The 23,201-nt window shown below is 37.2% G+C and overlaps 3 protein-coding genes across 11 annotated transcripts in view; 2 read left to right on the top strand and 1 right to left on the bottom strand.

The window, feature by feature from the left end:
- Positions 1 to 278: 278 nt before the first annotated feature.
- Hip14 (palmitoyltransferase Hip14) lies at positions 279 to 9,977 on the top strand. Of its 2 annotated transcripts, none has more exons than XM_076765940.1 (10): positions 279 to 757; positions 2,357 to 2,597; positions 2,714 to 2,913; positions 3,007 to 3,216; positions 3,293 to 3,587; positions 3,648 to 3,848; positions 4,182 to 4,343; positions 4,416 to 4,572; positions 4,681 to 4,925; positions 6,482 to 9,977. In XM_076765940.1, the coding sequence occupies exons 2-10, from the start codon at positions 2,460 to 2,462 to the stop codon at positions 6,716 to 6,718; spliced, it is 1,845 nt and encodes a 614-aa protein (XP_076622055.1). In that variant the 5' UTR covers positions 279 to 757; positions 2,357 to 2,459; the 3' UTR covers positions 6,719 to 9,977. The 2 variants fall into 2 exon arrangements, with proteins under 2 accessions (XP_076622055.1, XP_076622065.1); XM_076765950.1 differs by having other exon boundaries at positions 281 to 757; positions 3,308 to 3,587.
- Positions 9,978 to 12,469: 2,492 nt separating this feature from the next.
- Positions 12,470 to 15,443, top strand: LOC143342322 (uncharacterized). Its single transcript, XM_076766071.1, has 2 exons — positions 12,470 to 12,696; positions 14,832 to 15,443. Exons 1-2 carry the CDS (start codon positions 12,542 to 12,544, stop codon positions 15,256 to 15,258), a joined length of 582 nt encoding a protein of 193 aa, XP_076622186.1. The 5' UTR covers positions 12,470 to 12,541; the 3' UTR covers positions 15,259 to 15,443.
- Positions 15,444 to 15,752: 309 nt separating this feature from the next.
- The window catches only part of Mob2 (MOB kinase activator 2), a 68,380-nt gene continuing 60,931 nt past the window's right edge, over positions 15,753 to 23,201 (bottom strand). For 6 of the 8 annotated variants that reach the window (XM_076765978.1, XM_076766021.1, XM_076766002.1 and 3 more), the window contains 4 exons: positions 19,551 to 19,805; positions 19,058 to 19,182; positions 16,896 to 17,123; positions 15,753 to 16,335 (listed from right to left, as the gene is read on the bottom strand). In XM_076765978.1, the coding sequence (XP_076622093.1) occupies positions 16,265 to 16,335; positions 16,896 to 17,123; positions 19,058 to 19,182; positions 19,551 to 19,805 (679 nt within the window). In that variant the 3' untranslated portion in view covers positions 15,753 to 16,264. The remainder of the gene's footprint in view (positions 16,336 to 16,895; positions 17,124 to 19,057; positions 19,183 to 19,550; positions 19,806 to 23,201) is intronic. The other 2 variants (XM_076765993.1, XM_076765985.1) reach the window with 2 other exon arrangements.

The raw sequence follows: 23,201 nt of genomic DNA on the forward strand, positions 1-23,201 counted from the left end.
ACTATACGTTGGTTAATCAAATTATATTTAGAGTGGTATTAACTGATACAAAATGGGGTTAACCAAATTTGTATAACCCGCTGCGAGAGGGTTGACCAGGTTAACCACGTCTCTATGCATCGAATAAACCCAGTTACATGGTTTACAATCCTTAAATCGAACCAAGTAAAATATATTCGTTCGTAGTTCGTATTTCGACAAGGACAATATTATTTTATTCCAAATAGTATTGCCAATTTCGGGGAAATGAAAAATTCCCGCGAAAATCAGTACTTGCGAGAATCGGTTGGTGCCCGTTGCCCTCTGTCGGCGAGTACAGACTTCATCGCCACATCACGTTCGTTCGATGAGTATCGGATACCGATCGGGCGGCTTGCGAAGCCGTTTGGTCAATAAGAAGTTCGTCGTGAAACTCGAGAAAGCAGAATGTGGATGTTGACGTGAGTAGTGTATCGTGTGTCAGTGCGGTACTCGGCCCGTGTGTAACAATTTTACGACCACGAAGGAACGCTCGTTAAACAATGAAAGTGTATTGCAAATAAGAAAAAGGAACGTGTTATCCTGGATCGCCGAGTAAGCGAATAGAAACGGGTGTTATAGCCAAGAAAAAGGTCGACCGTTGTCCGGATTCTATTGCAATGTACCGGCGCCCCACCCCCGCCGACTGTTTGTCCTTTAAATCTAACCCCTTGCAACGTATTCGAGGGTAGCACGCGTACTATGCACGAGCATTATCGTCGCTGTCGTTGCTTGTCAGGTAAGACACGACACTGTTAACCCGTTTTCGCAGATATATTTACGATCGGGAGATAACACGCAGCTCTTGAAATAGTTCGAAACGCTATCGCGGAATAAACAATTTGGCATTCAGCGGTTCAATTGCCGTTCCCTCGGAGGAGTAACGTTCTTGCGTTCTGCTCTATAATTATAATCGCACAATGACGATGCAAGGCTTTCCGAGAATTCAGCACAATCGAGAATCTCTCAAGAATAAAAGAGAATCGTGCATTGCGACGTTTATCGTTAGTCCCTGACTCGAATACCGAATCGATTGTCAATATGCTCGATGTACTCTCTGTAATACACATCGTATTTACAGCGCGATGTACTTTATGAATACAAACGACAGATTGATTGCTGCCGGTTAAATCGGGCGATATTAATCGCAGGATGGGGAACATTCGCGAAGATAATGTCGATAATTTGTCGCAGCAATGGTTTTGTTACTCTAGACCGTTGAGACTTAAGGACAGACCAAGGTGTTATTTCGAATATTATTTTTAAAAGAGAAACGTACCTAGATTGAACTGTTTCGCTTTATACTTAGAATGCAAAATAATTCGTTTTAGCTCCAGCCTTGAGACACACGAAGTAGATATCTTACGATGATAAAATCGAGATCAAAATAGACTATGAATCGTTATTCGTAATACCATAAATTAAATAGTACTTCATATGCAATGAAAAAACTGGAAAAAATTTCATTTGAATAACTGACGCGTGATATCTCGTAGAATCCTAATGAAATAGAGAACTTCGAAGGCACATATCAAACTATAATATTCGTTTATCATATCAAGTAATTTTTCATATCGAATTTTGGTTTCTTTTTGCATTTATTGTGCCATCTTCTGTTCGAAATAGTATTACAAATAGTACCCAGGAATGCGTTCATTCCGAATAAAATGAAAACGTTATTTGCAAGAACTATTTAGAGTGCAATGGAAAAACTGAAAACTTAAATTTTTGGTGATTATTGCAGGGATTTTTTATAAATCCGTGTTGTTAATATACGTTTTTACTTACGTTTATATTAACCCTTTGCGATCGGTTATTTTTAAATCGTCGTAGAAGTCGGTGACCCGCAGCGGGAACCTTCGAAAATCGTAACAATGACAAAACACTATGTTTCGTGATTCAAATGTTTTGGTCGACTTACGAGATAGTAATGTATGATTGTTCAGAGAAATTTCCAAGCAGTCTTTTTCGAATGAGCTCTCGTGTACACCACACACGTTATTTTACCATCAATAAGTACCGCGTAAATAATAAAATTTAAAAAATACAGTGCAATTTGTTTTCGCGAAATATCATACTTTAGAACAATACAGAGATTAAAAATTTTGTATCCTTACGTATTATAAGTAGTATTAAACACAACAAATTCTGTGTATTTTAATATCCATATATTGACTTTAAATTCTGTATGCAAAAGTAACTGCGAAACCCTAGATTTGGTCCGACCTGCTGGTATACCCAAGAGCGAAATCTGGCGACCGCAAAGGGTTAATTGATAAAACATAGAAGAATTTTATTACATAGAATTTAACAAAATAATATATTATTTTTGTTTCAGTAATATTCTGCCAATATCAAGCAGTTTAAAATATTCATTACTGCATACATTATTTTTGTTGTATCTATGACTTGATTCATAAATTGATATCAACAAATTCAACATGTATGCGTTAAAAATGCAAGCTGCCTGCCAAAGCGAGGGCAGTGGGGAACCTGATGATCCAAGTACTCATCAACAGGAGCCAGTTAGACCCCCACCACAGGATTGTAGCACATTTGACATTGTTAGAGCAACACAGGTAACACAATTTTTAGAAAAGATTCTGTCTTATCTGCAGCTACAACCAGAAACAACTTTTTTTAACATTTAAGAAATTCTTTTCTCTGTGTTATGCAAAAACTTCATTCCCCCCAGTTTGGAGCACTCGATCGTGTGACTGAACTGGTAGAAGCTGGTGCTGATGTTAATCAACCAGATTCAGAAACTGTAACATTACTACACTGGGCTGCAATAAATAATCGAAAGGATATTGTAAAATACCTTATTGCAAAAGGAGCTGTTGTTGATGCAATTGGCGGAGAGCTTGCTTCCACGCCGTTACATTGGGCCACAAGGTTAATTTTAAATTGCAGCATCTTCGTTCACTACACTCTGCGAATTTTTCAAACGTGAAATATTACGATTAAATAAAATTCATTCATACCCAGACAGGGACATTTGGCCACAGTTGTGTTATTGATGAGAGCAGGAGCGGATCCAACTCTCAGAGATTCCGAAGGATTCTCCTGTATCCATTTAGCAGCACAGTTTGGTCATACGTCTATTGTTGCTTATCTAGTCGCGAAGGGAGTAAATCCAAATATGCCGGACAGAACCGCGATGACGCCACTCATGTGGAGTGCCTACAAAGTGAATAGGTACATATAAGAAAAGAATAGAATCGTTCGATCGTAAATGTCTTCGCTTAGTCGCATTATATTGGTTACTTTGAAGTTTTTTGTTCTACAGTTTAGATCCGACGCGCTTGTTGCTAACTTTGGGAGCGTCTCATTCGCTCGCGGATAATTTACATGGCAACACAGCTTTGCATTGGGCTATTATAGCTGAAAACAGTACAGCAATATCAACTTTAGTTCACCATGGTGCATCGTTAGATGTACCGAATATGAGAGACGAAACGGCAATGACGTTGTTAGGTCGTCACATTGGAGCTGCCTGGTTGGGTCACAAAATCAATCAGGAGATTAAGGAGAAACAGGGCAGAACAAGGACCTGGTGTAGAGATAAGGTACGTACTACATTGTTTGCGTACAGTCTCATTCTATACTGTATATATTTCTTTTTTCAGAGAATGCGCTGGTACTGTATGATCAGTACACCATTCATAGTATTTTACGTAATCGGATTGATTCTTCAAAGCGGATTGGATTATCTAGATAAATTAGGTGCCTTTGTTATTCTTTATATGGCATTGTATTTAGCAAATCATTTTGTTTTCGACGAACGATTATGTCATATTTTACCGATGTCAATTTACTTGGCTACGAAGGTAAGTACTTGTATTAATTTCGAAATATATCTTAATTTATGACGACAATGTTGTTAGGTAGATTGTGTACCATTTTCCATCTTATTGCTAGAAAAGTCGATCAATTATATCAAATATCCCTTTGTTTACTTTAGATAAGGAAAGCATCTTATCGCGAAACGTATATTTTAGATAATACGCGCGAAAATCTCACATTATCAATAAACACAAATATTTCTGATACCGTATTCTCGATTGATGGTCACTCTCTTTATTTGAAGCTCATTTTGTATCATTTATTCTTACAATTATTATCTATAATAATTATTTTCCCTCATATGATTTGCTCTACAGATGTGGATATACTTTACATGGATATTCTGGTTAGGCATACACGCCGCGTGGTATTTGTGGTTATTACTAGTGGGTGGTTCTGTACCATTGTGGATATGTTTTTTACAATCCTGGAGAGGCGATCCGGGTGTAATTACAGCTACGCACGAGGACAAATTGAATGTAAATATTTCGATACCGCGAACGATCGTATCTTTTTTACGCGGGGTACATATTTTTTAATTTATCTTCCAGACGATCATAGAGTTAGCCGAATCCGGCGGTTTCGAGCCGCAATCATTTTGTAGTAGCTGTTTAGTCAGAAGACCACTGAGGTCTAAACACTGTTCTACGTGCGACCAATGCGTAGCCCGATTCGATCATCATTGCCCTTGGGTCAACAATTGTATCGGTAAGTCTTACTTGCTGCATGCAATCTAATCTTACATATCACTCCAAACAGATTAATCGCATCGTGTAATATTTTTAACGCTCTTTCGTTCTCGAAAACTACTTTCAGGCGCGCATAACCACAAATACTTCCTGGGATTTTTGGCGTCGTTGTTAGGCCTCTGTATCGTTGTTCTATCGGCTAGTGTACAATACTGGCAGTTCGAATGCTGGACAAATCTGACAAACGGCCACACTGCTGATAATTACCTGGTTGCTGCAGCCACCTGCGACGCCTGGGTAATGTGGATTACAGCAAACACGTCTCTGCATTTCTTCTGGGTCGGCACGCTGCTAGCATGTCAGTGCTATCAGGTACGTCACGTTTCTTCGATCGATCGACTTTCTACGATGCACTGTACGCAATTAAGAAATGCGTTATTACTTGCGAGTGAAGCTTGGCAAAATTTTATTCGAACAAAAGATAAAAAGTCGTTTATCTTTTACTCGATGTTCGAAATTTTGAGTATGTAACGCACCATGCCCCCACCCCGATTTCAATGAAACTTCATAGGTTTGCAGACAACTCAAATTTAGAGGGTGAAACTACCCTTCAATGTTTCACAGCCTAATGATATCTCGAGTAGCATCAGTGATGCAAAAGAGCTTTTTAAAACAAATTCTTTACGTTAGATGATGTTTGGTCATACGAACAATCGTTTCATTGACTTTAGAATGAAAATTTTCAGTTTTATATCGATAATCGAACGATTATTTCTGTGATCAAAAATCAACGCTTTATTCGAGGAATTTATTAAAATATATTCATTCTTCTCGTTTCTTTGTTTTTTTAAGTAATGAAATAGTTTCTTACGCATTTATTTTGCGTGTATACGTTTACTGGTAATTTTTTAGGTTTCTTTATTTCATTACAATTCTTATTGCATTTTTCGTTACACAATGGCCAGAAGATTTGATCGACTTACCTAATAATAACCAAGAAAAGTGGGAGATTAAATGAAGCGTATGTCCAATTCCCTTTGGCCTTTACATTTAATTTCTCGATAGTGTTTCAACGACTCGTTTCCAAATACTGGACATCTTTCGTTGGAAAACTTTTCCTGACGTCATAAAGGCGGGAAGACTTCCTATTGGTAAGACGCCATTGATGACTCGCATTCTACCAATAGCAAGTCGGAATACATTTCCCGCCATTCCTATACAGGGTGTTCGGCCAACCATGGAAAAAATTTTAATGAGAGATTCTAGAGGCCAAACTAAGACGAAAATCAAGAATACTAATTTGTTGATTAAGACTTCATTAAAAAGTTATTAACGTTTAAAGTTTCACACCTTCTCGAATTTTTTTCTCGAAAGTGGGTAGGATTTCGAGGGTATGTCTAATGACCAAAAATGATTGTAATTGACCCCCGCAACCGAAAATAATTTTTCCAAAACGATTTGAAATTTTTTTTTTCCGTCGAAAAATTTCACCTTTTCGAATTTTTTTCTCGAAAGTGGGTAGGATTTCGAGGGTATGTCTAATGACCAAAAATGATTGTAATTGACCCCCGCAGCCGAAAATAATTTTTCCAGAACGATTTGAAATTTTTGAATTTTATTGTTAATAACTTCTTAACGAAGCCTCCATCAACAAATTGGTATTCTTGATTTTCGACTTATTTTGGCCGAACACCCTGTATGTGCAACGTAAGAACAAATTTTCATTGTTAAAACATCCAATGATGGGCAAATTTTATTCACAAATAACGAATAAAAATGATTTATTCGTTATTTTTGGTTACTCTATACAAACCTTGTTGTTTCATTAAAATCGAAAGGTGGGGATACTCTGGAAATATTTCTCGTCAGTTACACGCACTGTTACGGAAGTTTAAACTTTATTTTTGTATTGTTTTGTCTTTTATCAGATTATGGTTCTCGGAATGACGACAAACGAGCGTATGAACGTCAGACGCTACACACACTTCAAGCAAGGGAATCCCTTCCATCGCGGGGCCGTTCAGAACGCAGCTGACTTTTGCAATTTAAGTTTCTGCGGTGTGAAAGCGAAACCCAGCTCAGACTGGCTGCACAGTTTCGATCATAAGCAAAGCATCGAAAAGTTGCCTCTTCTCACTACAAAGGACAACTTCCAATATATATAGGATTTTTTTTAACGGTAATCAGCCGTCAGAAGCTAACAGTGTGTCATATCATTTATGCCTGAAGCACTTCTGGGCTACCAAAGAGTTACTACGAGAATTGGAAGTGACTTTTTTCCGGAAGGGTAATGATTTTGCATATACAGATTTAAATTTGCATATTGTAAGTAATTTCCTACAGTCAGTGATTGCGAATTTTAAACTTCATCTATTGTAAAAGACTGTTCTACGACGTAAGTATGCATATCCTCCCACCATTTTGTGTATTATATTTTTCAAACATCGAACAGTAGAACAAGTTGCACAAGTACTTCAATTCCATTCTTAAGAAACATTATAAAATATCCCTCTTATTTTTATTTGTACATTCGACGCCACGGTTTACTCGATACAAACATTAACACAATTGATCGACTATAATTTCCATTACACTACATTATAAATACAGTGCAAATAACTTTAATATCCGGACACTAAACAATTTTTACTTTGTCGCATTGTAATTTTGTTCACGATAAAGAAAAAGAAAGGTAATTCTAAATTACATTACTGTACAGGGTCTAGTTAATAACAGCATAATTTTTATTTATATAATTGCTCATATTTACTAAGTATTCTAGTTGAAACAAAACAATGTCCAGTTTTAACGTGACAATAATCGAAGCCTCGGGAAATCAATTATGTTTAGATATTCACTAAGTTCATCGATAATAATGGGACATAAGAGAAACACAATTCGTACAACATACGCCATCTTGTAATTTTTCACAATTGCAAATTGCAGCAACGCTTAAAATAAGTAAAAGTACAATGGGAGATATTAAAGAAAAATAAAGAAAGATCCTACATCAAGTGCACCAAAATTAGCTGCTGAATTATTAGAAGAGACTTTTATTAACTAGACCTTACGTAGTAATGTAATTTTAGGTTTAATTTGTCGTGAATAAAATTACAATGCGTTAATGTAAAAATTGTAGTGTCCAAATATTAAAGTTACTCGCTGTATCAAAATTTCTATGCAATCGTAACGTAATCATTAAATATGAATACGTTAATGTTCGATTCCAGTTCTCTTTCGTTCGTTTTTAGTTTAACACTTTACGTCCTAAAAAGCAACAGGTTCGATTTACAAATAATTTATACGCGAAAAGTACAATTCTAATCGTATCGAGACAGAATGATGCCTTTATGAGGAAGAGCCATGACAGTCAGTTCTGCGAGATCATCCTATAATGTATTTTTATCGATATTATTTATTACAATTGTTTGTACTTTGTAGCTTTTAAGCGTGTTGTAGAAATATATAACAGAAACATATGAACAGCAATTCAGACACAGTTTTTTGGTAACGCGTTATAAAGTTTCCGTATTAAATGTAAAAGGCTCGGGGCGAGGAAAACGTCGACGAAATTGCTGTCGAAAAGTACGACCATATTTATGTTTAAGCACACGTGATCGTTAATTAAAGGATAAAAATCAAACGCTGCGCAATACGGTTATGATAAAAAAAAAATGTTATATTGCATAATACTGTTGGCTATGTAATACGTTTTTTCGTACTTACGAGTAAGTTTACCTGACTTAAGTGCCATGCTTGTACTCTTTGAAGACATCCACGTACACGTACACGTACAACTTAATGCTCTAACCTTATAAGAGATTTGATTAACGTTAATTGTTATATCTAATCTATTATTGCATTACGTAAACGAAAACGTTTTAATGATAGCAATACAAAATTACATATTTACAGCATAGTATGTATAAATTGTTTACAATGTCTGTTTCAATGGATGTCGCACTTTAATAATATTGTAAAATTTTCAAGGAACTATCTTATCAATTGCACGTAGCGTTAAAAGGAAAAAAAAAAATATATAGTTAGAGGGAGAAAGAGAAGAAAATTTTTAGAATTTTTTGTACGATAATTACACAAGTGACGATAGGTGTACAATAGCAAGTAATTAAAGCGAGTCAAATATTGTTTTACATTCCAAAAGTGTACTTCGATCTATTTATCTTCTGTCGTTAATATTAGCACGTTATTAAGCATGTATGCTCCTTTCTGATTTAAGTTCTTCAGGTCACCGACGCAGAATTAGTGCACGCCATTAAGGCTGCAAACGCTGTGTCGGTTTCACTTTTAAGCATTATTGAATATATTATAATAACTGTGGAACGTTGCGTTGTAATTAATCGCAGTTCTCAACGATATAGTTTTAATCGAAATTCAAAAGTTTAATCAGAACTAAGCGTCCATGTTAAGAAACATGGTTCGATTTGGCTGTTAATTATTAGTACTGAAGACTTGCACGAAAGGAGCACGTATATTTTTAACATCGTATTTCAAATAGGTGCCTAAATGTCTGGTTAGCATCTTATACGAATTTATAAGAAACAATTATGCGAATCGATCAAAAGTACTAGTTGTATTTTAAGTTTTAAGGTCTTATTGCGTGTAAGTTCCACGATACAACTCAATTAAGTCTTCAATAGTAATTACTTGTTCACCTAATCTGGGTTGAGGATCATCTTCGTAACTACAATCTTGAAGATGACAATTATATTTTACAATGTTTTCGATTGTATTATTTCGCTATTCTCAGGCCACGTTTAACTTGTGCGACGGATTATATTTTCTGTACAGTTCATTTAGTTTCATTGTTTAACGGTGTAAATAATTAAATTTACTTTCGTTTCAATGGTTATCGGTAGCTTTACTTCTCGGTGCGTTTAATGTACGCGTGTACAGAAGAAAAATTAACATTCGAGACGTATTTGTCCGACCAGCATTAACGAGAAACGAGTTTTCAATTTCGACTGCTTATACGGAATGTCGAAGGCGTTTGTACAGAACGTTAAAACGTACACATAGGTTTAATAAATGGGTTCGGTCGCGCGAACCAACGATATTACAAAACAAATACTCCACGACAGAATTACCTACAAAAGACACGTGTAAAAAATATTATAAATACAAACGTAAGTTAAGCATCTTTATACTAGACTACCTTGACTAAAAGTCGAACGAATGCGTTTGTTAAATATTTTACTTCTTTCGAACGAGTGATACACGGTTTGGTATTTATATATTTACGTTCTAGTCCGATCAATAATTAAGGTGACTTGATATTTAGATTTTGTTAATTCGTACAAGGGGGATGTGCACCCTACTATTTATAATAAGTAGCTTTCTTATTTTGTAAACAAGACCAGAGAAAAATTCCGTAACAATTGACACTCATCAACGAATAAAAAGAAATTCAAGCAACATTTACAACATTTTGAGAAACATATACGCAACACAAATGGATAGATACAAAACACAAAACAAACTTTTTATAATTGATATTTTCAAACATTTCGTTTGTAAGCCGCAAATGATTTGCTTTGTAAGAATTGACTATCGATTAAGATCGCAAAGATTTAAAAGAAAAAAAACAGAGGTTTCAGTGACGGGCGAGCACTCGAATATTTAGAACATAGTTGAAGTTTTCTGAAGAGAAAGTAAACGTAGTTATAGAACTTTTTTGTGACTTGTTACAAATTTAAGAATTATAAAGCTCGTCAGAAGCGTAGATGAATTTATAGCTATATTGTATCGAATCATATTAGGCTAATTATACCATTCTACTTCCAATTGAGTCAATGTAAATAGCAATCTCTTTTACTTCGAACGGCGTTTCCATGGATCAACGAAAGTGCTGAAGAACGAAACGTCAAGAGCATACGAAATTTTGGTAAATAATTGCAAAATTAAATCAAAATTACTATGTGTTATATAATAAACAGAAAAATATAAATTGTTTATTTCTCATTCATCTGTGTTCCATCGAACTTTGATTATAGCTTCTACATTTATTTGTTCCGCATTGTCAGGACAAAACTCCTAAATGGTTTAAGAAAAATTTACATTTGCTAAATTACTATACAGGGTGTTCGACCACCCCTGGAAAAAATTGTAGTGTGGGATTCTAGAGGCTAAAATAAGACGAAAATCAAGAATATCAATTTCTTGACTGAGGCTTCGTTAAAAAGTTATTAACAATTAAATTAAAAAATTTCAAGTCGTTCTGGAAAAATTATTTTCGGCTGCGGGGGTCAATTACAATCATTTTTGGTCATTACACATACCCCTGAATTCCTACCCACTTTCTAGATAAAAATTCGAGAAGGTGTGAAATTTTTCGACGGAAAAAAAAAATTTTAAATCTTTCTAAAAAAATTATATTCGATTGCGGGGGTCAATTACAATCATTTTTGGTCATTAGACATACCCCCGAAATCTTGCGCATTTTCGAGAAAAAAATTCGAGATGTGAAATTTTTCAACGGAAAAAAAAATTTTAAATCTTTCTAAAAAAATTATATTCGGTTGCGGGGATCAATTACAATCATTTTTAGTCATTACACATACTCCTGAAATCCTACCCACTTTCTAGATAAAAATTCAAGAAGGTGTGAAATTTTTAGACGAAATTAAAAAATTTCAAATCATACTAAAAAAATTATATTTAGTTACAGGGGTCAATTACAAGCATTTTTGGTGAACAGACATACCCCCGAAATCTTGCGCATTTTCGAGAAAAAAATTCAGTACGGTCGGAACTTTAAACGTTAATAACTTTTTAACGAAGCCCCCATCAACAAATTGCTATTCTTGATTTTCGTCTTATTTTGAACACCCTGTATATCAGGTACCACTGTTAGGTCAAAGAAATGCAGCTCTGACATCGACAAACATACGAATGCAGATAACTATACCTGTTTACTGTCAACTTGACAGTTTAGTTTTGAGTTAATTAGTGTTAATTTGATTTCAATCTTGTTGAATCTGTTTTCAAGAGATGTGTTTATCATGGTTTCCGCAGAGGATTGCACAGACGCAACGGAAGCTTCTAATATAACGTCCTTGCAGTCGGACAGTTCGTTAATTATTGCTAATAATAAAGACCCTTATTGCGAACCTACAAACAAGGAGGGTGATGTTTTCCAAGAATATATTTGTACGTAATCTAAAAGTTTAATTATCGAAACAGTTACGGTAGAAGAATTAAAAATATAAACGTCAGAATTTGTAAACAAATGCAAATTAAGTACTATGCGTGTTAAGTTAAAGACTGTAAATGTCGCGAGATACACCCGGCCGCTAAACGTGGAGTGCTTCTGGAACAGCATGGAATGGCAGATACAACACAGCAGTCACCTAAGAAAGAGCCATCGAAAGACCAGCATTCAATGCAAATTCAATCCACCATGCCATGTTTATGCCGTGCTCGCGAGATGTAATATAAACATTTTCTATTTCACGCGGAGGCTATTAAGTATATTTTTATTTCCTTCCAGCGCCTATACCTTACCTCTGAAATACAAAAAAGGTAACTACCCCCATCAATTTAAACACTTTTACAAAGTAAACTCCTTCAACTTATGTTTCATGGTTAATAACTTATTTATATTCTACAAAATATCATACCCTTTACACTTCAAGTTGGACGCGAATTGAACAATTTTTTTTAAATTAAATTTAATAAAATTTCGCGTGTAATCTGGCCGAACCGTGACTTTTCAGACCCATCGCATTCGAAACTGTTTTGGTGTCCCGTCAAATGGTTCAAAAAAGGTTGTTCAAATAGGAAGGATAAAACGTACAAAGTAAAACTAAAACAAACAAAGTGCCCCCATTACGCAGAGGTATAAAATATATAGATAAAATCCATTTGAAAAGCGCGAACATATTTGTTATAGCGTTTAACGTGTATATAAACTTTTTTACTCGATCAATTTAGCGAATGTTTATAATAATCATATTTTTATTCAGCCTTTTATGTGCTGTGAAATATCAGAAGGGATACCAAATAAGAAAAGAAACGATACTGTCGGAACATCGAAACCAATAAAGCTCGAAGGCAAACAGAAATATAAGGAAATGGAGGCAATGGAAAAGATCGAGATCTATTATTTCGACCATGGAAATTCTGCGTAGGTACAACCACATGTTCGAGTACGATTTTCTTTGCTTGTACTTTTTCATATACAACTAGTAGGTTTTAACGTTTGGACAATGGGGCAGAAACTTCAAAATTCGAAGTTCCAATGTCAGCTATTGTAGCAAATATTGCTATTAAAAATATTGTCATAAAAAGAGGAACAGAGAATTAGTTTACACCGAGCGTTTGATACGTGTATCGAGTTTTCACGAGATAATACGCGTATTAAACGTCTTTACAGTGCTGTAAATACTCGTGTATTTTTAAAAATAGCCGAATTAAAGTTAGGTTAATGCAACCGTCGTGCACGGGAGGGAAAAATTGGGTCGGAGGGGGGACACGTAATTTTTTTTTAGAACTTTTCTTTCATAAGCAAATATTATTAACACGTCGACTGCCAAGTCAGTTTTTCATGTCTAAAGATATAATTATTATTTTTTTTTTTAATCCTTATGAGCTTTCGTAAGATCAAACAACACGCTAATCTCGTAACATACTTTTCCATATCGGTTTTTTCCAAGTTTTTCAGAAAACGTTAAGCTTATAACACGTTATTTATTTGTATTTACTTTGTACTTTTTTTTTTTATAAACTTGATACGCCTGGGAATTAAACGTTCCGTGGACACTATTTTATGAGTTGTTGGTGTAAGTATAAACTAACAAGGAGACCCAATGGTTGTGCCATTGGAAATTTTGATAATCGAAGGAATGAATCTGGAAGCGTAAACAATTTAAAAAAAGGAATATTAGAACCATCGGTTTCAAGTGTTATACACATTCTGCGTAGATCAGGTACTTCTATGAATATTTTCAAATAACGATTGTTCTCAAGTTATATGGGAATAAAGTTGTTTGATAGTGCCCGTATATAGAATTAAAATATACAGCATGTTCGATCACACATGAGAAAAATTTTAATGGGGGACTCTAGAGGCCAAAATAAGACGAAAATCAAGAATACCAATTTGTTGATGGAGGCTTCGTTGAAAAGTTATTAACAATTAAATTCAAAAATTTCAAATCGTTCTAAAAAAATTATTTTCGGATGCGGGGGTGAATTACAATCGTTTTTGGTGAAATAACATACCTTCGAAATTGTACCCTCTTTCGAGAAAAAAATTCGAGAAGGTGTGAAATTTTTCGACGAAATTAAAAAATTTCAAATCGTTCTGAAAAAATTATATTTAGTTACAGGGGTCAATTACAAGCATTTTTGGTGAATAGACATACCCTTGAAATCCTACCCACTTTCGAGAAAAAAATTCGAGAAGATGTGAAATTTTTAGGCGAAATTAAAATATTTCAAATCATACTAAAAAAATTATATTTAGTTACAGGGGTCAATTGCAAGCATTTTTGGTCATTAGACATACCCTCGAAATTCTACCCACTTTCGAGAAAAAAATTCGAGAAGGTGTGGAATTTTTCGACGAAATTAAAAAATTTCAAATCGTTCTGAAAAAATTATATTTAGTTACGGGGGTCAATTACAAGCATTTTTAGTGAATAGACATACTCTTGAAATCCTACCCACTTTCGAGAAAAAAATTCGAGAAGATGTGAAATTTTTAGGCGAAATTAAAATATTTCAAATCATACTAAAAAAATTATATTTAGTTACAGGGGTCAATTGCAAGCATTTTTGGTCATTAGACATACCCCCGAAATTCTACCCACTTTCGAGAAAAAAATTCGAGAAGGTGTGGAATTTTTCGACGAAATTAAAAAATTTCAAATCGTTCTGAAAAAATTATTTTCGGTTGCGGGTGTCAATTACAAGCATTTTTGATGAATAGACCTATCCCCGAAATCCTGCGCATTTTCGAGAAAAAAATTCAGTAAGGGCGAAACTTTAAACGTTAGTAACTTTTTAACGAAGCCTCCATTAACAAATTGGTATTCTTCATTTTCGTCTTATTTTGGCCTCTAGAATCAGGCGTGGCCGAATACCCTGTATAGTTAATTCTAGTTAACACTATAGAGAAGCATAGAATTCATCCTTTCAAATATCACAAAAATCTCCAATGGCGTCGAGCATCCTCCTAAGTAAAAGTCATCCGTGCCTATTCAAGCCATGGAAACGAATCATTTTCTAATCGCGTATTTGTTAATTTTCTTTTTGCAGTTATTATCGAACAACGGATTCACCACCGATATTGGCCACCGAAAAATGCGCCGAGAAGACCGACCAGGCGGCGACTCGTTTCTGGGCGGAAATATTCGGGACGATCCACATCGGGACCGCTTTCGTGACGGCGTTCATCTTGCAACTCATTCGCTTCCTACTCTACAGCATCGTCAGACCGCTAACCGTGGGCGTTTTGCAAATGCTCGCCGACTATTTTATAAAACCTTGTCTCTCGATCGTGTTCAACGCTCTCATACAACCGTTCCTGATATTACTATACAACGTCGCGACGTCGCTCAAGGACCTCTGCGAACCCATCGCCGAGGCGATCGGTCTGTTCTTGCGGGAGATCGCGAATTTGTGCGCGGCCATTAGAATCGTGGAAGTGAAACAGGGCGTCTCACCTTCGGTTGCTTGCACCTAACGAATCGACAGATCGAACGACGAGCAGAGCTTTTTCGTTCAGGAAGTAAAGGTAGATGTTTCGCAACTTTTCATCCTGATCTGTTAAAAAAATAGCACAGCGTAAATATCGAGAAGCACAGAGAGTCTATATAAATTATTCTCAATTCTGATCTCGTGCTTCCGCCTTTACATTGCGAGGCAACAGTGGCTCTAATCGCCTCACGCTGTCTTCGATCATGGTTCTGAGAAACGACTGGATGAACCGAAGTGAAACAGACCTTTACAGGTATTCCGAACCGCGGGTAACGTGAAACGTGATTTGCAAAAATTTATACTGTGTTTTTCTCGCAGAGCAGGATCAAAAGACTTCGTGTGTCTCTTGTCCTTTGGCAGACGGCGATGATCAACGTTGATCGTCGACCTCACGGGTGTCCAGGATCACAGAGACGTCGACCGAGTAAAAATAATAAAAACAGCCCAGGCTGCCCCCGAGTTTAGAACGAATATAACACATGCCTTAACACCAGGTATATATTTGGTATTACTGTAACTTTACATTATTATCGTTTTCATTCACTTTGTTTCGTTATTATTATTTTTTTCCCTTTTTTCGTTTTTTTTTTACAGAACAAATTACTTCTTATAGCGACTAACTTTGTCAATAATAATTCAATAATCATCCCTTCGTCTCTTTCGTATATCTTACTGTTTAATAAATTATGTACAATCTCACAAACAACAAACGGAGGAACCTAATTACATCATGTAGTTGTTCACACTTCGCTATGTACAGGTACTACTGGTTTTTACAGAACTGCGCTTTCGCTCCACCTGCGTGTAGTCGTTATCTTTAAACTCTGTTCTTCACGTACTCTATTTAAAAGGAAAAAAAAAAAGAAAAAACAGAGGGGAGAGAGAGAGAGATAGAGAGAGAAAGAGAGAGAGAGAAAGAAATGGAGAAAAAGAAACGCCTATCGTCACCTAGTCTCAGGAACTGCAACCTCTTGCTTGCTGTGCATTGCGATCTAGGTGGCTGTGGTCGGAGTCTCCTGGATGGCTAAGGTTTGTGAAGGCGCTGATGATGATGTCGAGTCGCCTGCAATTAGAAACTCAATGCACTTTGCTCGCAAAACTAAATAGCGAGCATACAGAACGATCTACTAGAAATAGACCGGTATCTCGTGCCGGTTTCAAGATAGGAAAAGAATATATTAAAAGTCTCGACTATATCGCGCCTGGCCTGTTTTATCGTATCAAACCGACGCGTTAAGGCGACCTACTTTAAGTGGATCATCCTGTACACTCAGTCACTCGATAAGAAACGCTACTTTAAATGCCACGTCAATCATACGAAGAGATAAGTCATACTCTAAATACCTAACTGTAGTATCGTTCGCGATAAACATTAATAATACCAAATTATTTCATTCAACGCCCGTTTATCCGAGGAACCTTGTTTCTAGAAACGATTTCGATAACGAAAGTATTAAGAGCAACGTTCAATAGTTTTAGTTACCCTGCCGCCGCGACGAATTTTATCAAAACCGGTACACTTTGGCTATGTTGCCTTGTTTAGAAACTGCGTAATCCTATTACAATGGTATAACGTTGTCGTGTATTGCACAATAATATCGTTCTCCAGCAGGCAAAGCTTACCCAAGAGGGCAGCCTCTAAGTCCCCTAAGATCTCCGTTTCCTTGGGATCGATAAGGTTGAAGCGTTGATTAAGCAGCGTGAGGTGGGCAAACACACAGTTGAGGTGAGCGTGCAGCCCCAAGAGTGCTACCTCTCTGAAGTGGCAGTGGTAAATGTGTGCCACCACGTGGTACAGTAGCCGCAGGATCTTACGCACTATCGATTCGAACGAGCTAGGAAATTCATTTGCTGGAACATCACGGAAACCGATCAATTAATGCGATTATAGCTTCCGACCGGCGTGGAACGTTTGGTTCCAAGCACGCGAGGCATCGATGTTTGCCAAGTTCCTCTGTAACTCAAACGTTCTGCATGCCCGACATGTCTGACTGTTTTGGGATTGTAAATACAACTCTAGATAACGAGGCTTGTGTCAAATTAAACTGATAATTCTTTGCAGTCCTATGTCGGGGATCACACTTTATTCGACGTTATTTTAAAAAACCGACGGGCAGGTTTAGTTGGGATTTTTATTATCAGATGTTACATTTTAAATGGTAAGAGACGTTGCAACTGCTATAAAAACTGAAGACTGTTACAGGAGTAATGGAAAGCTAAGGAAAAGTTTATAGAGCACGCTTATCGCTTTCTGGTCAGTGTGATTGTATGTTTATATTCTTGGACGAGAATTATCAAGACGCGTAACGGACTGTGAATGAGTTAAGTATAGTTCTGAAACTATACTTGAAGTGGGGGAAGCGTTCCGCCCCCCAGGAACCACTCCACGCAATTTAATTGGTCGAAACTTTAACTCTGTTTCGCGGAAAAGCGGTTTGTTCGCGACATACAGGGTGTTCGGCCATATCTGGGAAAAATTTTAATGGCGAATTCTGGAGGCCAAAATAAGACGAAAATAAAGAATAACAATTTGTTGATGGAGGCTTCGTTAAAAAGTTATTAACAATTAAACTCAAAAATTTCAAATCGTTTTGGAAAAATTACTTTCGGCTGCGGGGGTCAATTACAATTATTTTTTGTCATTAGACATACCCCCGAAATTCTACCCACTTTCGAGAAAAAAAATCGGATAGATGCTGAAATTTCTCGGCGAAAAAAAAATTTTTCACATCATTCTAAAAAAAATATTTTTAGTTGCGCGGGTCAATTGCAATCATTTTTGGTCATTAGACATACCCCCGAAATCCTAACCACTTTCTAGATAAAAATTCATAAAGGTGTGAAATTTTTCGACGGGGAAAAAAAATTTCAAATCTTTTTGGAAAAATTATTTTCGGTTGCGAGGGTCAATTACAATCATTTTTGGTCATTAGACATACCCCCGAAATCCTACCCACTTTCGAGAAAAAAATTCGGGAAGGTGTGAAATTTTTAGACGAAATTAAAATATTTCAAATCATACTAAAAAAATTATATTTAGTTACAGGGGTCTATTGCAAGCATTTTTGGTGAATAGACATACCCCCGAAATCCTAACCACTTTCTAGATAAAAATTCATAAAGGTGTGAAATTTTTCGACGGAAAAAAAAATTTCAAATCGTTTTGGAAAAATTATTTTCGGCTGCGGGGGTCAATTACAATTATTTTTTGTCATTAGACATACTCTCGAAATCCTACCCACTTTCGAGAAAAAAATTCGAGAAGGTGTGAAATTTTTAGACGAAATTAAAATATTTCCAATCATACTAAAAAAATTATATTTAGTTACAGGGGTCTATTGCAATCATTTTTGATCATTAGACATACCCCCGAAATCCTACCCACTTTCGAGAAAAAAATTCGGGAAGGTGTGAAATTTTTAGATGAAATTAAAATATTTCAAATCATACTAAAAAAATTATATTTAGTTTGAGGGGTCAATTACAAGTATTTTTGGTGAATAGACATACCCCCGAAATCCTACCCAGTTTCGAGAAAAAAATTCAGTACGGACGGAACTTTAAACGTTAATAACTTTTAAATGAAGCCTTCATCAATAAATTGGTATTCTTGATTTTCGTCTTATTTTGGCCTCTAGAATCCCCCATTAAAATTTTTCCCAGGTGTGGCCGATGTATAGTTCCTTTCGAACTTTTTATATATTTTTGTTTGTTCCGATTAAGATGAACTGACCGAACACAACACTGCAAAAGGTTGAATACATAATTTTTACCGGTCCACTTACCATATTTCGTAGGAAATATAGTTTCATCACTAACGGTGCGTTGTGTAAAAGTCATAACATAATCTATATATTGTGGCGCTGCCACTCTCGTTTTCTTCCCCTTCTCGTCGAACCACAGATACGTTCTGAAACGATAAGAAAGCGAATTACTCGTCTGTGTAATGTCGGTCAAAGGAAATAACAGAGAAAGTGGAGGGGGGATGAGTAAAATAGACTTTGATCGCTTTCTCTCGTTCTTCCGTGTCTTTGCAACCTGGTATGAATGCATTAAAAAAAAAAACCCCCTAAAAGACAATGCAAAATTCGGTTTTGTTATGTTAAAAATGAAAAAGTCAAAGAGTCGTATGGCTCCCGTAGAGAGACCCTGGTGTAAATATCTAGGAATCCTGACATCCTCCATTTTCTTTATCTACGGAGTTTCTAATAATCCGTAGGCCCGGGCCTCAAAAATCATAATACGGCCCTGTGCAAAAAACGTTGCTCTGGCGCGTACCTTAAACCAGGACCGGTCATGTCGGGACAGCCTGTCATGGTGCAGAACTCGGATATCGTCCCGTACACGAGATTGATGTGATTGAATAGTGCGAGAGTGTGGGAGGCCAACCACTCGTTATAATCCAAGCCTGGCGGTAGATCGACCAGCATCCTCAGGTCCAGCTCGGGCAGTTGCCTTTCGAGGGTCGCCTCCTCGAGGTACAGTTTCGGATCCTCTGTGGTTCCCGCATCCTTCTCCTTTCGTCGGGCTTTTCTACGAACAGCGGGTAAAACGCTCGTTTAATCGTGGTTGTCTTGCGATTAGACGTGCTCTACCGGTGGTGAAGCGATTAAGCGAATTGTTGCTGAGCGGGGGAATGCCGTGTGACGCGTCAACGGAGATAACATCGATGCTGAGCGTGCCTGTCGAATAGCGGCGATCGAATGAACTGAGTCGAATTAGTTTCGCATAAAACTGGGACTATCGAACTTAAAAGAATCGTTGCTTAACGATTAACGTTATTCGTTATTCATTATCCGAGCCTAATCAAATCAATGATGAATAAATGAACAAATGAAATTTTGTTCCGATTATTATGTAACTATATTTAGTTAACAACCACTGACCCAATAAAAGAGTATATTTTGTCGATACTTGTAAAGCTACCTTAAACTACAATCAGCAGATGGCGCTCTTAACGACAAGAGATAACCAATAAATTGTCTGGGGTTTCTTCGATAATTGTAAAATTATCCCTGAATCAAGATGGCGGCGAGAACGTCGAACCTGAAGCACGCTTTCAACGTTGACGGAAAGAACGTCGATGAGTTTGGTATAATCAAGCTTGAAAGGTATCATCGAGACCCGAAGAACTAGTTCAAAGTAACCGGGAGTACGCGACTTTTCTACGAAACGTCGCGCCGCGCCGTCCACGGTATTTCTCCCTTCCGACTGCGACTTCCATTTACGGCCGAGCAAAGGCTGCGCGCAACGAAAAGTGCCCAAGGGACGTCACCGTGCTTCGCGATAAAAATTTTCCAACTGGAAGCCCGGCCGGCAGCTAGACGGGCAAAAGAAAGCCGGCGCGCCTCGGTGAAAACGCATTTCGCGAGGCTCTCGACTCGAAGGGGGAATAAAAAGAGTCGGGAGGGAAGTGTGCGCGGTTGGAGCCGCAAATTCGACGTCTAGTTACGAACGATGCCTTTAATCTGTGTTTCCAGCGCGCGTTATCAGCGACTAGGATCAAGAAATTGGACGCATCTAGAGCGCGAGATCCATTTCCAACCGTGATGGAAGAGGAAACCGATGATCGTTCGAGGAGATAACGCGAGAATCTGGTCGTACCGGGCGAAGAATACTTTAATAAGGTAGTTTAATTTCCCGATGTAGTGGCTCGACCACGCGGCAGCGGGTCCAAGCTTTACAACCCCTTCTCCCCCCCTCGTCCTCCCAAAATTACGGAATTTTAATAAAATATAACAGGGTGCTCGACCACCCATGGGAAAAATTTTAATGGAGGATTCTAGAGGCAAAAATAAGACGAAAATCAAGAATACCAATTTTTAATGGAGGCTTCGTTAAAATGTTATTAACAATTAAATTCAAAAATTCCAAATTGTTCTGGAAAAATTATTTTCGGTTGCAGGGGTCAATTACAATCATTTTTGGTGAATACACATATCTCCGAAATCCTATCCACTTTCGAGAAAAAAAATCGGGAAGGTGTGAAATTTTTAGACGAAATTAAAATATTTCAAATCATACTAAAAAAATTATATTTAGTTACAGGGGTCTATTGCAAACATTTTTGGTGAATAGACATACCCTCTAAATCCTATCCACTTTCGAGAAAAAAATTCGAAAAGGTATGAAATTTTCCGATGGAAAAAAAAAATTTCAAATCATTTTGGAAAAATTATTTTCAGTTGCAGGGGTCAATTACAATCATTTTTGGTGAATAGACATACCCCCCAAATCTTGTGCATTTTCGAGAAAAAAATTGAATACGAGCGGAACTTTAAACGTTAATAACTTTTTATCGAAGCCTCCATCAACAAATTGGTATTCTTGATTTTCGTCTTATTTTGGCCTCTAAAATCCCCGATTAAAATTTTTCCCAAGGGTGGTCGAACACCCTGTATTTAGGAACATTGTAGTAATTTATACGAAGCACAACGAGTGCAGAGATTACGGAACGATTAAAAATATAAATAGATTGTGCCGCTAACAATAAGGAACAATCAGTCTGGTCATTTGCAAAACGACGCGCTGATTTCAATAACGACTCGGAGCGGTAATGGTACAGATTTCAAGCAGGGAAGCACAGCCGTGAGTGGATGAAATTTAATCTGCGCCTGAATATGATACGAGCAGAATCCGTACTAATTTTGCTTGCAATTGCGAACGGTACGGCCATGGACGACACACAGATTTTACCTACGACTGAAAATTCCATAAACGAGGCGACAAACTTTGACTACTGCTGCATAACCACAGATGTTACTAATTTTCTCTGCAACTTCAAAACGGTGCGAAACAACGTCGCGGCTTCGAACGATACGAACGACTGCAGCGCCATTTCACTCGCGATCGAAAACATCGTTAACCTCAATCTCGTTGCAACTGAAATTCCCCATAAATTTATAACGATCGAAGTACTAAGAGGTTATTCCAACCGTTTGATTAAAGTACGTTAATAATGAAATAACAAAATTTTATTCTCAGCATTGTAATGCTTGCCAAATATCCGAATTGTATAGTTATTTTATTGAACAACGAAAGGGTTGCTAATTGCAGTCTGATAGCGCGAACGTCCGAGGCGAAACAGGCTGTTTCCGAGGCTGGCAGAAATTACGTCAACGTAAGTAAGTGTTGTGTTTGCATGAAATACGAGCTATCTCCATCCGGCGACTCACGAGAGATATCGTGCACGATTGCAGTCTACCGCAAAGCGTTAATGCACAAACATCTTCCTAGTGTGGATCCCTCTGTGGCTCAGGGTTATTCTGGCCTGCCTCGATAACGAGAGCCAAGCGGCCAGGATTCTCGTTGCCTCGAAGGTCACGTTTTGTTTATATTTGTCGAGCAGCGGCCACGATGCTCGTGAAACTTTTTGATTGAACCGGGCAGAGTCACGTATCCGGCTAATTACCAGGGAGACAACACCCAGGAAAGTTCGAACGTCATCCGGTAAAATCAATGGAAACGAGAAAAAAAAGTTCTCGAACCGCTGCACTGATTCTATGCCGTTTCGTAGAGTGGCTCCTCGGCTCGAGACGCGGGAACATAACCTCGAATATCGTATTGTTCTTTCCATTTAGGTGGGCGACGTGTGACGGAATTTTTATAAATTGACGGTGGGTGTTGTCGATGTCATAATACGTATTCTAGTTAGTCGAAGACGTGGGACTTCACCGTTTATGGTTTCGTAAACTGACCATGGACGCGTACGTTCTGTTGTAAGCTAGGAAAATCGATGACGTGCTATACTTTTCTGTGAGATGAAGTAATACTACTATTGTCAATTAAATTTGGCAATGGATAATGTAGTACTACGTTTTTCAATAGTATGGAGTTTATCAATAATCGCGCAAGTATCAATAACCTCGACGCGACGTATAATTTCCGATAGATGCAAGTAGCATCGTGTGAACTTCGCTGTATCTTTGA

The sequence above is a fragment of the Colletes latitarsis genome, chromosome 1 (assembly GCF_051014445.1).
Source record: "Colletes latitarsis isolate SP2378_abdomen chromosome 1, iyColLati1, whole genome shotgun sequence".
NCBI lineage: Eukaryota > Metazoa > Arthropoda > Insecta > Hymenoptera > Colletidae > Colletes > Colletes latitarsis.

What these genes read in the sequence shown, in the direction of transcription:
- LOC143342322 (XM_076766071.1), top strand. Translation starts at nt 12,542, where the DNA reads ATGTGCTGTGAAATATCAGAAGGGATACCAAATAAGAAAAGAAACGAT. An exon ending in TTCGACCATGGAAATTCTGC is followed by an intron (nt 12,697 to 14,831) that starts GTAGGTACAACC and finishes TTCTTTTTGCAG; the next exon opens with TTATTATCGAACAACGGATT.
- Hip14 (XM_076765940.1), top strand. Translation starts at nt 2,460, where the DNA reads ATGTATGCGTTAAAAATGCAAGCTGCCTGCCAAAGCGAGGGCAGTGGG. An exon ending in CCGTTACATTGGGCCACAAG is followed by an intron (nt 2,914 to 3,006) that starts GTTAATTTTAAA and finishes ATTCATACCCAG; the next exon opens with ACAGGGACATTTGGCCACAG. An exon ending in TAGCATGTCAGTGCTATCAG is followed by an intron (nt 4,926 to 6,481) that starts GTACGTCACGTT and finishes GTCTTTTATCAG; the next exon opens with ATTATGGTTCTCGGAATGAC.